The following is a 15,701-nucleotide window of genomic DNA, read 5'->3' as shown; positions in this document are numbered from 1 at the left end:
CCATTTTCACAAGTATCACGTAACAGATTTAGAAGAAGCCCTCATTTTTTCAGGGGTCACAACATGCAGACATATTGGCTTCACAGTGGTTTAATATGAACAGAACTTGGACATTACATTATCAGACAGCAGAATGAAGACAGTTTGTGAATTAAAGCCCCACATCAAGATATATACACAGCAGAAAACAGCCTTCAATCGCTCAGCACTTCTGCATGAAGGGAGTTTTTAAAAAGTGACTAATATAGATCAAAAAGGCAGCAGATTGCTTCAAACAACAAAAAGTTAGCAAGGCAGGATCATATACGCCACTTCAATCCAAAAAGCAGAGTAACTGGCCAGTGCAGAGTGCTTCTTTGCAGAGTTTGGAGAGGAAAGGAGCAGACCTAGATACGTCACAATTGCCTTCTGGAAGCCTCGCCTTGTTTGCATTACAAGTCAAGGATCCACCTTTCAAGCTGGCTTTGAATCCAGTGCCAGGATTATATTTCATGCACATTTTACATCAGCCACTCCTCAGTTTGTGTCACTCCCAGGAGCAGCTCTCTCTGGGCTGCTTCAGTGACTTACTTCATTTGGGTTTTTCCAGCTTTACCCATTCCACCCCGAGACACTGAAGTTCCTCACTGGAAAAATCCACAAACAAGAAGAATAGTGAATGGCCTGGTGGATAAGTTTGGCAGGAATCTTTGTGGATACAGTGGGGGGCCTAGTCATCCCATGTCTTTGTGAAGACAGAAAGAGGTCAGGTGACTGCACAGAAACAACTCAGAAGTTAGGAGCTGCCTCCCTCCTGAACCAAGACACTCACTGCTTCTTGACACAGCACACTCTCCCCAGAGTTTACCTCTTCTGCTAAGTTCTTAGTGACACTACAAAGCAAATGGTGATCCTGGGCCTGACTTATGGGGAACCCCTGAGCAAAACGCTCAACTTCATCTTTTACAGTTATTCCAAGGGAAAGTGCATCAGGAGTTCACAGCCCATTGCACCCTCTCACCCAAGGAAAGTGTTTTTAAAGAGTAGCTACTTGAGTAGTTCCCATGTCTTTTCTCCCCTATACAAAAGCATACCTGGCCTGCAAAGCCACCATGGGGGACAAGGGAGGAGTAAGAAGGAAGGGCCGAGGATGGCGGATACTTGTGCTGCCATTCTAAAGGCATACTTCCAGTGCAGATTCCTGATCACAAATCTCCTGCCTCCAGACATAGGTGACCGGAACGCTTCTGCATGGGAACTAAATAGCAGCCACTCAGCACTATGCAGTCTGGGAGTGACCGTGCCCTATTCCCCCCCTCCCATTCTCTCTTTTCAGTGATGGGCAGGACCCTTCCCTCCAGGTACAGGGATGGGAGCCAAGTCTTTGGAGAGACAAGGCCAGTGCAACTCTGTTGACGTCCTCTGCAGCATGCCAGTTAAGAGCAAGCTGTGGTATTTTCTGAACTCATCAGCTGTCCCTGCTCTGCTGCCTGGGCAGCCCAACCCCAACTCCACCCACCTTCACACCACCACCAGGCTGCACTCTCAGAGCACGCAGAGAACTCACCAACAGCGCAAACATCCCCAAAGCTGCCAGCAGCATGTTAGAGAGGAGAGGGATAAACACTGCTATGCTGAGCAGGCCTGTAATGCAGGAGATCTGGAGCAGGGTCAGAGTGGAATCTTGGTCTCAGCACTTGCAGACAGCACAGGATGAAGGTTTCATGCAGGGTGGAAGGAGATTTATCGTGGGGATAAGGATGGGACTGGACATCCTATCTGGCACCTGCTTGCTCAGTTTTTGGTTAAACCCTACTAACATCCTAAAACTTGCTGCAGTCACTGACCTACATGACAATCACTGTTCTGCTCTGGTGTTCTTTACAATGCTTGAGGCCGCATGGACAGGGGGGTGAAGGATGAGGCTGGAAGGACATCTTATGCTCCTTTTCACAGGGAAGGGGTAGCCCAGTCACATTGTAATAATGCCCTAAAACAGTTCGTGCCCCACCCTCACACTTACTCCTGCCACCGGGTGCACAACAGCAGATTCATGGCTTAAATCTTCACACCCTTTGAGAGATATCAAAGCTCATCTGAACGCAACATTGCTGCCAGATACAAAAAAGGAAAATACTGGACAAACGGGAAGGTTCAGAGAGGAAAAGCTGGTTCGGGAAAGACAGATTTAGTGTAAAAATAAATGTCATTTCTGCAGGAGGGTGGGTGGAATGGAGGAAGACAGCGCATCAGGGCCTCCTACTGGCGGACTTTCCCTGGGACGTAATTCCTGTCTATAGTTTCCTCTTGCAGGAACATGTGTAAGCAGCGCTCGTTCTGTGCCAGCGGGTGTCCAGCGATTCTGCAAGGGAACAGGGAGAAGCAGATGTTAGCACACGCACCAGCTGGAGCCCCATCTTAAGAATAAAGGCAAACACCTGGGCCTCAGAGCCACGTAGAGTGATGGGCCAATTCCACTCTCATTCGGGGCAGGGAAGAGAGAAGCTGCTGCACGTACACAGATTCTATACACATGGACAATACACCTGATCAGCTCTGCTAAGGACAGAGGGGCAGGTGCATAACTCCTCTCCCCCTCCCAATCAGCTCTAGGAGGACAGAATTGCTCGTGACAGTAGCAGTGATGGTCAGCTCTGCAGCCTCACGATACCAGAGTGGCACAAGAGGAAGATGGCAGGCCCAGGATTTTATATGCTTCAGTGCCACACTGAAGTGCGGAAAAGTATCTAAACAATCGCTCCCTCAGGACAACAGTGCTGCAGAGGCACTGCACTGAACCCCGAGAGGAGAAGGGAACGTCGTGTTGCACATCAGTTTACAAAGGACTTCCTTCAGAGCTTGACTATCTGGTCAGAACGATGGTGTCTGAAGTGCGAGACTCTAGGTGGGTGGGTGGCGGCAATGGAACAAGACTCCAGAACTGACATTGTGACTGCCCTCATCCCCATCCCTGTTCCTAGGGCCATTAACCAGCATATGAAGTACAGGGCAAGCCCAGGACATGAAGCTTACTTGTTAATAAATTGTTCTAGTCCCTGCCTCCTCTCCTCAATGAAAGACTCCTCGAAGATCCCCTCATCTCCTCGAAATGGAAGCTGTCGTTTCAAGGCTTTTCCAGGCAGTGGTGGCACTACAATCTAAAAACACACCAGTGTGAGCTAGCAGAGTAGGAGGAATGGACAGGTCCCTCACGTGCTCACTCTTTCACAGTGATCCCCTCCGGCCCACAGGCTGTGCTCCTACACAGTTCACTAGATTGCTGGGAGAGTAAGGCTGTCAATTCTGGAAGCTCCTCTCATTTCCTGGGATGGCCACCCACAGCAGCCTCTCCTGCAGACCTGCACAGACTGTTCTCACAGCCCAAGCTGGTTAAAACTGGGCTGTACAGGAACAGGATTGGCGCAACAGGAATAGGTCTGTGTGCAGAGGCCCTCACCTTACTGTCTCGCTCCAGCTCACTCTTCAGCCATTCAAAGTCACTGTATCGCCTCCTCACACAAGACTCTTTCAGTTTGAAGATAGGGAGGTTTGTCTGCAAGGAAGGAGAGGTTGTTAATTTGCAGACTGCTGTAGAAGCCAGGCTGACTTTACTGCTTCCTACTGAAGTCTGCAGAGCTGCATTCAGAGGCCTGAAACCTCAAGACACTATAGGCATTAGAGGTCAGTAAAGAGTGCATATAATGCTGCAATACAGGAAAGCATTTGCAAGCCTCCCTGTGGTTTTTCAGAAAGAAGCAGGCATTTTCCAGACTCTTCTGGGCAGAGATGCGTGAACTGTTCACTCAGGTGTCCTTCACACTCCATGAGCTATGCTTTCAGATACATGGTCTCCATTTTGGGGGCACCGATAGTGCCTATGCTTCCATTTCACATGTGCTGTTTGCAATGTCAAGAAGAATCTAGGCCTCAGCCCTTTCAGATGTTCACCCTTATGAATTCCAAACAGCATTACAGAGGGAGATGCACTACAACAGACCTCAACCCCAGACCTTAGAACCTTTTTGGATAGGTTGAGGAAGGAGGTTAATCCCTGACTACATCCAAGCAACAGGCTGAAGAGACTAGAATCATAGAACGTCAGGGTTGGAAGGGACCTCAGGAGGTCATCTAGTCCAACCCCCTGCTCAAAGTAGGACCAATTCCCAAGCAGATTTTTGCCCCAGATCCCTAAATGGCCCCCCTCAAGGATTGATCTCACAACCCCGGGTTTAGCAGGCCAATGCTCAAACCACTGAGCTATCCCTCCCTCTGCTTTAAGATTGCCAAACAACAGTAGCAACCCTCCCCATTGCCAGGAAAGGCTTTTGCATGTCTAGCTATGTAGCTTGGATCTAGCCAGGAGCTTGCAGGAATTTTCCCAAAGCTGCATTAACTCTGAAGCCTGATCTCTCACCTGGTGATTATGTTAACTCCACCTTCCTAATGCTGACCCCCCACCCCCAAGAAATTACATAATTTTATGGGAAGGGTGGGGGAGAAGGGGAGGTAACAAAAGCTCTTGGATGAGCTTTTTAATGACCAGATACACCCTCACGTTAAACCTATTGCTGCTACTTTTAAACAGTTCTTACTAAAGCCTCTGATCAGCTTTTAGGCAGTACATCTGTATGGTGCCAGCAGGGACTAGAACCGCAGAGAAACTCCAGATAGATTTTTACTGTTCTCTAGCAGCCACCTCTGGCTGACTGAAGAACCAACAATGACAGTTTTTTGTGGGAGTGGGGAGTATCAACATCCAATCCTCAGATGGAAAGATCAGTCATGTGGGATGTGAGGACAGTAAAGTTAGCTAATAAGGACAGACTGTATCCTCTAAGGGGCAGGGATTGTATCTTCCATGGTTTGGAAAGCACCAACCACACAGAGTGCAAGCACAACATACATAATCCCACAGGAGAGGGGACTATTTCTCAGTCTAAGTAATTACTCCTGGCACCAGGGCAATGCATGGCACCTTACAAGGACACCCTGCCCCAAAGAGCTCACGGCCTAAGGCAAGACCGTACAAAGGGATGTTGAGTACACAAGGAGTGCTCAGCCATACTGATTATGCAGGCTGTACTGCACAACCTCCATGGTTGCACTACTTGTTTGTATAAGCATATCCATGTTTAGGACTAGAGTTTGTCTATAATTGGTAGGTAATTAGATTGGCAACCAAAACACAAAAGCCATTCAGCACCCAGTTACCTAGGAAGACTGTTAACTAGCAGCTAGCCAAGATACAACAGAAGTCCCCCTCCCCTAAATACAGTTCTCTTCTCTCTGCCCCAGTTGGAGTGAATGCCCCTGGAGACACAAAAAAGCACCTGTCTTGGTTTCTGAGCAGTGCACAAGAGGCAAGTGGTACTCTACTTACATAAAGATGCATTCCAGCATTAAGGACGGGCACAAAGTGGCTGCACTTGGACTCATTGGTGCCAGCAGAATACACCTAAGAGGCCCAGGGCATAAAACCTCTGACTTTGGATCTAAGCAGGACCTGATGTTTGACCACCACCATTCTTGTTCACATATACAGAATGAGACTGCACCAGGTTCGTGGGATGTAGTAGTCAGGAGACAAGAAGTTTTACTCTTGAGATCCAGCAGACATGTTGGGATTTACCACCTTCTCTGCAGCACTGGACAGGAATTCTCTGTTAGATATTGTAGGTGTGTGCCTCTCAGAGTTCGGTAATTCCAGGGGCCTCGGTCAACTCTTCTGAGATCGGACTGGGGTTTCTACAAGGTTGCAGACTTCTGAGGCAAGGATGCAGCGAGATCCTATACCTCTATCACTACGCTCAAGTCAGAAAACAGCCATGTCAACAAGATGATAAAGCCTGTTTCCCTGGATGTTCTCTGACCTTGAGTCCTTTTCTCATAGTTGAACATGCAGCCAGATGTGCTTGAGAGACAGAGGTCCACGCGACCCAACAAAACAGAGTGAAATGGCCGAGGTCTCTGTGGGTCTGTCTACACTGCTGCTGGGAGCAAGCATGCTGCCCAGGTAGACAGGCTCAGGCTAGCAGGGCTTGAGTAAACACGTAAAGAACAGTGGTGCGGACAATGCGAGGTTCCGAATCCGCACCGATCACCCTCCGAGCCAGGTGGGCTTGAGAGCCTGAATTGCTGCCTGAGCTGGAATGTCCACACTGCTATTTTTAGCATGCCAGCTTAAGCTTGACAGGTATGAGCCTGTCTACCCAGCCAGCAGCTGGAAGCCAGCATCTCAGTGCAGACATTCCCCTGTGGTTCTGTGTGAAGTACAGGGAATTCACAGACCAGCGTTATTCAAGAGCCTCACTCGCTAGAAGATTCTGCAGGGGACTGTTTTAGAAAGGAAGCTGAAACCCTTGTAGTCCCAACTCCAAACAACATTCCCTTTATAGACTGCAGCTGGAAAATGAGAGGCTACCTTGCTCATCCCAAAGGCTGCTGAAAGGAGGTCAAGGGACCCTTTGGGGGATCCTGGTACAAACCCCCTGCCCCCAACATGATATAAAAACTCCATGGCCCACCTGTGCCACAACAACTGGTTTTCTGCATGTAAAAGCCAGGGCCGGCGTTAGGGGGTAGCAAGCAGGGCAACTGCCCGGGGTCCCATGCCACAGCGCTCCCACAAAGTGAAGTTGCTCAGGCTTTGGCTTCAGCTAGCGGAGCTCAGGGCCCTGGGGCTGGGGCTTTGGCTTTCTGCCCTGGGCCTCCGTGAGTCTAATGCTGGCCCTGCTTCGAGGGCCACCTGAAACCTGCTCACAGCCCCCAGACCACTGGCTGAGAAACACTGGTTTATAACACAGCAGCACCTCCAGTGTGCTCAGCAATCCCCAGAGACATACAGAGGGTGGTAGGCCCTACCCCACAGGGCGGTGGAGGGACGAATCTGTCACTCTGCCTGCAGCCACACACCCAGATAAGCGGCCCACCCCGCCTCCCCCCCAGCCATTGGTGTCCACTCCAGGATGCCCAGGGGAGCGGTTTGATGCAAGCACAGGAAGGGCCACCCAAGCCCAGACAAGCGGGGACAGCTGCAGGAGCCAGTTCGCCTGTCTGCCCTCAGCAGCCCGGCACCTGCCTGGCCCCCCAGCTGTGAGCAGTGGGGGCTCCAGGCCAGGAGATGCCTCAGCGCAGCACCGAGCGAGCCTGGGCAACAGCAGGAGACACCCAGGGCCCTAGTGCGGCGGGCGCCACCGCCTGGGAGCCTCAGGAGGAGTCCCCGGCCAAGTCACCTGCCAACCCCAGCCCCTCACCCACATGTGGAGCTTGCAACTGCTGTAACACCCGGCTCCTCCCCTCACCCAGAGCTCACAGCTACTGTAATGCCCGGCCCCACACCCGTGCGCAGGGCTCGCTGCTGCTGTAACGCCCGGCCCCACACCCGCGCGCAGGGCTCGCTGCTGCTGTAACGCCCGGCCCCACACCCGCGCGCAGGGCTCGCTGCTGCTGTAACACCCCGCCTGGCCCCTCATCCGCACGCAGGGCTCGCTGCTGCTGTAATGCCTGGCCCCTCACCTGCACGGGGGGCTTGCTGCTGCTGTAATGCCTGGCCCTTCACCCACGCGCAGGGCTCACTGCTGCTGTAACACCCCGCCCGGCCCCTCACCCGCACGAGGGGCTCACCGCTGCTGTAACACCCCGCCTGGCCCCTCACCTGGCCCAGCCCCTCACACAGAGCTCACAGCTGCTGTAATGCCCGGCCCCTCACCCGCACGAGGGGCTCACCGCAGCTGTAATGCCCGGCCCCCGGCCCCTCACGCGGGGTTCGTCGCTGCTATAACACCCGGCCCATCCACCAACCTAATCTCTCACCCACACGCGGGGCTCGTCGCTGCTGTAATGCCCCCCCCGGCTCCTCACCCGCGCGCAGGGCTCGCTGCTGCTGTAACGCCTGGCCCCTCACCTGGCCCAGCCCCTCACCCAGAGCTCACGGCTGCTGTAATGCCCGGCCCCTCACCCACATGCGGAGCTTGCAGCCAGTATAACGCCCGGCCCGACCCTCACCCGCATGCGGAGCTCGAAGCTGGTATAACGCCCGGCCCCGCCCCCCCTGGCCCTCACCCACATGTGGAGCTCGTAGCTGGTATAACGCCCGGCCTGGCCCTTCACCCGTATGCAGAGCTCGCCACTGCTGTAACACCTGCCCGCCCGCATGTAGAGCTCACCACTGCTGTAATGCCAGGCCCGGCCCTCACCCACATGCAGAGCTCGCAGCTGGTATAACGCCCGGCCCTCACCCGCATGCGGAGCTCGCAGCTGGTATAACGCCCGGCCCGGCCCCTCACCCGCATACGGAGCTCGTAGCTGGTATAACGCCCGGCCCGGCCCCTCACCCGCATGCGGAGCTCGTAGCTGGTATAACGCCCGGCCCGGCCCCTCACCCGCATGCGGAGCTCGTAGCTGGTATAACGCCCGGCCCGGCCCCTCACCCGCATGCGGAGCTCGTAGCTGGTATAACGCCCGGCCTGGCCCGGCCCTCACCCGCATGCGGAGCTCGTAGCTGGTATAACGCCCGGCCCAGCCTGGCCCAGCCCTCACCCGCATGCGGAGCTCGCAGCTGGTATAACGCTCGGCCCAGCCCGGCCCTCACCTGCATGTGGAGCTCGCAGCTGGTATAACGCCCGGCCCGGCCCTCACCCGCATGCGGAGCTCGCAGCTGGTATAACGCCCAGCCCGGCCCGGCCCTCACCCGCATGCGGAGCTCGTAGCTGGTATAACGCCCGGCCCGGCCCCTCACCCGCATACGGAGCTCGCAGCTGGTATAACGCCCGGCCCGGCCCTCACCCGCATGCGGAGCTCGCAGCTGGTATAACGCCCGGCCCGGCCCTCACTCGCATGTGGAGCTCGTAGCTGGTATAACGCCCGGCCCGGCCCCTCACCCGCATGCGGAGCTCGCAGCTGGTATAACGCCCGGCCCGGCCCCTCACCCGCATGCGGAGCTCGTAGCTGGTATAACGCCCGGCCCGGCCCCTCACCCGCATGCGGAGCTCGCAGCTGGTATAACGCCCGGCCCGGCCCTCACCCGCATGCGGAGCTCGTAGCTGGTATAACGCCCGGCCCGGCCCCTCACCCGCATGCGGAGCTCGTAGCTGGTATAACGCCCGGCCCGGCCCTCACCCGCATGCGGAGCTCGTAGCTGGTATAACGCCCAGCCCGGCCCCTCACCCGCATGCGGAGCTCGTAGCTGGTATAACGCCCGGCCCGGCCCTCACCCGCATGCGGAGCTCGCAGCTGGTATAACGCCCGGCCCGGCCCGGCCCCTCACCCGCATGCGAAGCTCGCAGCTGGTATAACGCCCGGCCTGGCCCCTCACCCGCATGCGGAGCTCGTAGCTGGTATAACGCCCGGCCCGGCCCGGCCCTCACCCGCATGCGGAGCTCGTAGCTGGTATAACGCCCGGCCCGGCCCTCACCCGCATGTGGAGCTCGTAGCTGGTATAACGCCCGGCCCGGCCCTCACCCGCATGCGGAGCTCGCAGCTGGTATAACGCCCGGCCCGGCCCTCACCCGCATGCGGAGCTCGTAGCTGGTATAACGCCCGGCCCAGCCTGGCCCAGCCCTCACCCGCATGCGGAGCTCGCAGCTGGTATAACGCCCGGCCCGGCCCGGCCCTCACCCGCATGCGGAGCTCGTAGCTGGTATAACGCCCGGCCCGGCCCGGCCCTGACCCGCATGCGGAGCTCGCAGCTGGTATAACGCCCGGCCCGGCCCGGCCCTCACCCGCATGCGGAGCTCGTAGCTGGTATAACGCCCGGCCCGGCCCGGCCCTGACCCGCATGCGGAGCTCTCAGCTGGTATAACGCCCGGCCCGGCCCGGCCCTCACCCGCATGCGGAGCTCGCAGCTGGTATAACGCCCGGCCCGGCCCCTCACCCGCATGCGGAGCTCGCAGCTGGTATAACGCCCGGCCCGGCCCGGCCCTCACCCGCATGCGGAGCTCGTAGCTGGTATAACGCCCGGCCCGGCCCTGACCCGCATGCGGAGCTCGCAGCTGGTATAACGCCCGGCCCGGCCCTCACCCGCATGCGGAGCTCGCAGCTGGTATAACGCCCGGCCCAGCCCGGCCCTCACCCGCATGCGGAGCTCGTAGCTGGTATAACGCCCGGCCCGGCCCCTCACCCGCATGCGGAGCTCGTAGCTGGTATAACGCCCGGCCCGGCCCTCACCCGCATGCGGAGCTCGTAGCTGGTATAACGCCCGGCCCGGCCCTCACCCGCACGCGGAGCTCGTAGCTGGTATAACGCCCGGCCCGGCCCCTCACCCGCATGCGGAGCTCGTAGCTGGTATAATGCCCGGCCCGGCCCGGCCCTCACCCGCATGCGGAGCTCGCAGCTGGTATAACGCCCGGCCCGGCCCCTCACCCGCATGCGGAGCTCGCAGCTGGTATAACGCCCGGCCCGGCCCTCACCCGCATGCGGAGCTCGCAGCTGGTATAACGCCCGGCCCGGCCCCTCACCCGCATGCGGAGCTCGCAGCTGGTATAACGCCCGGCCCGGCCCTCACCCGCATGCGGAGCTCGCAGCTGGTATAACGCCCGGCCCGGCCCCTCACCCGCATGCGGAGCTCGCAGCTGGTATAACGCCCGGCCCGGCCCTCACCCGCATGCGGAGCTCGCAGCTGGTATAACGCCCGGCCCGGCCCCTCACCCGCATGCGGAGCTCGCAGCTGGTATAACGCCCGGCCCGGCCCTCACCCGCATGCGGAGCTCGCAGCTGGTATAACGCCCGGCCCGGCCCTCACCCGCATGCGGAGCTCGCAGCTGGTATAACGCCCGGCCCGGCCCTCACCCGCATGCGGAGCTCGTAGCTGGTATAACGCCCGGCCCAGCCTGGCCCAGCCCTCACCCGCATGCGGAGCTCGCAGCTGGTATAACGCCCGGCCCGGCCCGGCCCTCACCCGCATGCGGAGCTCGTAGCTGGTATAACGCCCGGCCCGGCCCGGCCCTGACCCGCATGCGGAGCTCGCAGCTGGTATAACGCCCGGCCCGGCCCGGCCCTCACCCGCATGCGGAGCTCGTAGCTGGTATAACGCCCGGCCCGGCCCGGCCCTGACCCGCATGCGGAGCTCTCAGCTGGTATAACGCCCGGCCCGGCCCGGCCCTCACCCGCATGCGGAGCTCGCAGCTGGTATAACGCCCGGCCCGGCCCCTCACCCGCATGCGGAGCTCGCAGCTGGTATAACGCCCGGCCCGGCCCGGCCCTCACCCGCATGCGGAGCTCGTAGCTGGTATAACGCCCGGCCCGGCCCTGACCCGCATGCGGAGCTCGCAGCTGGTATAACGCCCGGCCCGGCCCTCACCCGCATGCGGAGCTCGCAGCTGGTATAACGCCCGGCCCAGCCCGGCCCTCACCCGCATGCGGAGCTCGTAGCTGGTATAACGCCCGGCCCGGCCCCTCACCCGCATGCGGAGCTCGTAGCTGGTATAACGCCCGGCCCGGCCCTCACCCGCATGCGGAGCTCGTAGCTGGTATAACGCCCGGCCCGGCCCTCACCCGCACGCGGAGCTCGTAGCTGGTATAACGCCCGGCCCGGCCCCTCACCCGCATGCGGAGCTCGTAGCTGGTATAATGCCCGGCCCGGCCCGGCCCTCACCCGCATGCGGAGCTCGCAGCTGGTATAACGCCCGGCCCGGCCCCTCACCCGCATGCGGAGCTCGCAGCTGGTATAACGCCCGGCCCGGCCCTCACCCGCATGCGGAGCTCGCAGCTGGTATAACGCCCGGCCCGGCCCCTCACCCGCATGCGGAGCTCGCAGCTGGTATAACGCCCGGCCCGGCCCTCACCCGCATGCGGAGCTCGCAGCTGGTATAACGCCCGGCCCGGCCCCTCACCCGCATGCGGAGCTCGCAGCTGGTATAACGCCCGGCCCGGCCCTCACCCGCATGCGGAGCTCGCAGCTGGTATAACGCCCGGCCCGGCCCCTCACCCGCATGCGGAGCTCGCAGCTGGTATAACGCCCGGCCCGGCCCTCACCCGCATGCGGAGCTCGCAGCTGGTATAACGCCCGGCCCGGCCCTCACCCGCATGCGGAGCTCGCAGCTGGTATAACGCCCGGCCCGGCCCGGCCCTCACCCGCATGCGGAGCTCGTAGCTGGTGTAGCGCGCCCGGCCCACGCCCACGGTCTGCGGGTTGAAGATGTCGATCTCCAGGAAGTTGCTGGGCGGCCCGTACGCGTCCGTCAGGTCCTGGGGCTTGGAGTTGAGGCGCCGGGTATCGGCCACCGCCGCGTCCGCCATGATGGAGGAGCGAGCCCGGCCCCGCCCCGCCCCGCCCCGCCGCCGGCATAAGCCGGGGCCTATCCAGGGTCCGGGGCGCGGCGTCCAGCCCCGGAACCCGCATGGGCAAGTCTCAGCGCCGGGCCCAGCGCCGCGCGGCCACGCGGCTCGGCCAGGACCGGGCCCATCGAGCCGGGGCCCCGGGGCCGGGCCGCAGCCCCCGAACGCGGGGCGCCCAACCCCGGCCTCGCCCGCCACGCGAGCGGCGTAACCGACATGCACGGGCCGGGGCCCCGGTCCCCGCTGACGGCAGCGGTCACGCGCCGCGCCAGCCCCGGAACCTGAGTAACGAAGTGCCCGGGGGAGGGGAACCTCCTCCCGTGTGACCCGCCTGGGCCCGAGCCCCCCCAGACCTGTGCTGGGCTGAGCCCCCCCCCAGACCCTGCCTGAGCCCCCCCCAGACCTGTGCTGGGCTGAGCCCCCCCAGACCCTGCCTGGACCCGAGCCCCCCCCCAGACCTGTGCTGGGCTGAGCCCCCCCAGATCCCACCTGGGCCCGAACTCCCCCCAGACCTGTGCTGGGCTGAGCCCCCCCAGACCCCACCTGGGCCTGAGCTCCCCAGAGACCTGTGCTGGGCTGAGCCCCCCCAGACCCCACCTGGGCCCGAACTCCCCCCAGACCCTGCCTGGGCCTGAGCTCCCCCCAGACCTGTGCTGGGCTGAGCCCCCCCAGACCCCACCTGGGCCCGAACTCCCCCCAGACCTGTGCTAGGCTGAGCCCCCCCAGACCCCACCTGGGCCTGAACCCCCCAGAGACCTGTGCTGGGCTGAGCCCCCCCAGACCCCACCTGGGCCCGAACTCCCCCCAGACCTGTGCTGGGCTGAGCCCCCCCCCCAGACCCCACCTGGGCCTGAGCTCCCCCCAGACCTGTGCTGGGCTGAGCCCCCCCAGACCCCACCTGGGCCCGAACTCCCCCCAGACCTGTGCTAGGCTGAGCCCCCCCAGATCCCACCTGGGCCTGAGCTCCCCCCAGACCTGTGCTGGGCTGAGCCCCCCCAGACCCTGCCTGGACCCGAGCCCCCCCCCAGACCTGTGCTGGGCTGAGCCCCCCCAGACCCCGCCTGGGCCTGAGCTCCCCCCAGACCTGTGCTGGGCTGAGCCCCCCCAGACCCCACCTGGGCCCGAACTCCCCCCAGACCTGTGCTAGGCTGAGCCCCCCCAGACCCCACCTGGGCCTGAACCCCCCAGAGACCTGTGCTGGGCTGAGCCCCCCCAGACCCCACCTGGGCCCGAACTCCCCCCAGACCTGTGCTAGGCTGAGCCCCCCCCAGACCCCACCTGGGCCTGAGCTCCCCCCAGACCTGTGCTGGGCTGAGCCCCCCCAGACCCCACCTGGGCCCGAACTCCCCCCAGACCTGTGCTAGGCTGAGCCCCCCCCAGACCCCACCTGGGCCTGAGCTCCCCCCAGACCTGTGCTGGGCTGAGCCCCCCCAGACCCCACCTGGGCCCGAACTCCCCCCAGACCTGTGCTAGGCTGAGCCCCCCCCAGACCCCACCTGGGCCTGAGCTCCCCCCAGACCTGTGCTGGGCTGAGCCCCCCCAGACCCCACCTGGGCCCGAACTCCCCCCAGACCTGTGCTAGGCTGAGCCCCCCCCAGACCCCACCTGGGCCTGAGCTCCCCCCAGACCTGTGCTGGGCTGAGCCCCCCCAGACCCCACCTGGGCCTGAGCTCCCCCCAGACCTGTGCTGGGCTGAGTCCCCCCAGACCCTGCCTGAGCCTCCCCCAGACCTGTGCTAGGCTGAGCCCCCCCAGACCCCGCCTGGGCCCGAGCCCCCCCCAGATCTGTGCTGGGCCTGAACCCCCCGAGACCCCGCCTGGGCCCGAACCTCCTCCAGACCTGTGTTGGGCTGAGCCCCCCCAGACCCCGCCTGAGCCCGAACTCCCCCCAGACCTGTGCTGGGCTGAGCCCCCCCAGACCCCACCTGGGCTTGAGCTCCCCACAGACCTGTGCTGGGCTGAGCCCCCCCAGACCCCGCCTGGGCCTGAACCCCCCCCAGACCTGTGCTGGGCTGAGCCCCCCCAGACCCCGCCTGAGCCCGAGCCCCCCCCACAGACCCTGCCTGTTCCCGAGCCCCCCCCACACCTCGCCTGTGCTGAGCCCCCTCAGACCCTGCCTGTGCCCGAACCCACCACAGACCTGTGCTGGGCTGAGCCCCCCAAGACCCCGCCTGGGCCAGAGAACCCCCCCAGACCTGTGCTGGGCTGAGCCCCCCCAGACCCTGCCTGGGCCTGAGCCCCCCCCCCCTCACCTGTGCCCAAACCCCCCCCGAACCTGCCTGTGCCCAAGCCCCCCACCACAGACCCCACCTGGGCCCGAGCCCCCCCCGATCCCGCCTGGGCCCATGCCCCCCACAGACCTGTGCTGAGCTGAGCCCTCCCAGACCCTGCCTGGGCCCGAGCCCCCCACACGCTTGTGCTGGGCTGAGCTCCCCCCACACCTCGCCTGTGCCTGAGCCCCCGCCAAGCCCGCCTGTTCCCAAGCCCCCTGCCACAGACCCCACCTGGGCCCAAGTCCCCCCCACACCTGTGCAATCCTGAGACTCCCATACCTCTAATTACAGCAATGATACATACACCCCAATGGGACCAAGATCCCCACCTACTATGGCCTATATTGGACTGAGACACTCCATAGAGACTTCCACATTTGTTACGCATGGAAATGATAAGGCCAAAAGAAACCTACCAGTATTATTATTATTATTATTTACTATTATTGCTTTATCTTGTTTTATTTATTTAGACAGCTCTGGAGCTATACATAGCATTTTACAAATATTAAAATACCCAGACCCTGCCCCAAACAACTAGCAGTCCCCATCAGACAAGCAGAGAACATGAAGCAGTATGTATTAGTTTAGTGATTGTAATGACTTATTGCAATTGTGATGGATGTGGAGCTGCTCTGTAATACCTGATGAATACCATAGGTGACCTGGGTATTGGGATGTTTTTGTATGACTATACTGGGCTAGTTTAACAGTGGTCTCCAAGGAAAATAAGCAGGAAGGAAGAATAGCTCAAGATACACTCAGCAAACGCTTGAGGGTTGTTATGGAACAACGGCAGAGCCATTGGCTCTAGGAATCTATCTCAACCTCTGGCAGAGGTTATCAAACTGGTTTGGACAAGCATCACCAAAGCCCAGAATTGACAAGAACAAAGGGACTTTGTCTGGATAAGAAGATGCTGCTTTTCCTAGACATTGGGGGTCTGATTAGGGAAACCAGACTGACACAGACACTGGCTGAAGAAGCTGGGGCTACCCAGGCTATCATCAGGGGATGGCAAGACTTTAGGTAAGATAGGCATGTGTGGACCATGTTGTTATAAATTCCTTTCCTTAATTGCTTTGTTCCTTCTGTTAGGATAAGTAATATTCTACATGAAGACAGCTGTCTGGTCACCCTATGCTACTGGTCACAGACTCCTGAGGGGCAGGGGGAA

At 60.5% G+C, this 15,701-nt stretch overlaps 1 protein-coding gene and 1 long non-coding RNA gene across 2 annotated transcripts; both read right to left on the bottom strand.

Annotated features, from left to right (window-relative positions):
• Positions 1-74: 74 nt before the first annotated feature.
• On the bottom strand, positions 75-12,248 carry SNX12 (sorting nexin 12). The gene is made up of 4 exons (XM_050964998.1): positions 12,049-12,248; positions 3,437-3,532; positions 3,013-3,137; positions 75-2,341 (listed from the first exon to the last, which is right to left on the bottom strand). Exons 1-4 carry the CDS (start codon positions 12,211-12,213, stop codon positions 2,239-2,241), a joined length of 489 nt encoding a protein of 162 aa, XP_050820955.1. The 5' UTR covers positions 12,214-12,248; the 3' UTR covers positions 75-2,238.
• Positions 12,249-12,886: 638 nt separating this feature from the next.
• LOC127056761 (uncharacterized) lies at positions 12,887-13,908 on the bottom strand. The gene is made up of 5 exons (XR_007775904.1): positions 13,826-13,908; positions 13,717-13,771; positions 13,608-13,662; positions 13,526-13,553; positions 12,887-12,954 (listed from the first exon to the last, which is right to left on the bottom strand). It is a non-coding gene; the product is annotated as an uncharacterized LOC127056761 (long non-coding RNA).
• Between the last annotated feature and the right edge of the window lie 1,793 nt (positions 13,909-15,701).

Source organism: Gopherus flavomarginatus, chromosome 8 (assembly GCF_025201925.1).
Source record: "Gopherus flavomarginatus isolate rGopFla2 chromosome 8, rGopFla2.mat.asm, whole genome shotgun sequence".
Lineage (NCBI taxonomy): Eukaryota > Metazoa > Chordata > Testudines > Testudinidae > Gopherus > Gopherus flavomarginatus.
Note: the sequence above shows the minus strand (reverse complement) of the source record. Positions and strands in the feature narration are given on the sequence as shown.

Bases quoted from the DNA above. Each gene is read 5' to 3' on its own strand.
- SNX12 (XM_050964998.1), bottom strand. From the start codon at position 12,213: ATGGCGGACGCGGCGGTGGCCGATACCCGGCGCCTCAACTCCAAGCCC. The intron at 3,533-12,048 runs GTGAGGGCCGGG...CCTTCCTTGCAG, and splicing joins GCTACGAGCTCCGCATGCGG to ACAAACCTCCCTATCTTCAA. The intron at 3,138-3,436 runs GTGAGGGCCTCT...GTGTGTTTTTAG, and splicing joins AGCTGGAGCGAGACAGTAAG to ATTGTAGTGCCACCACTGCC.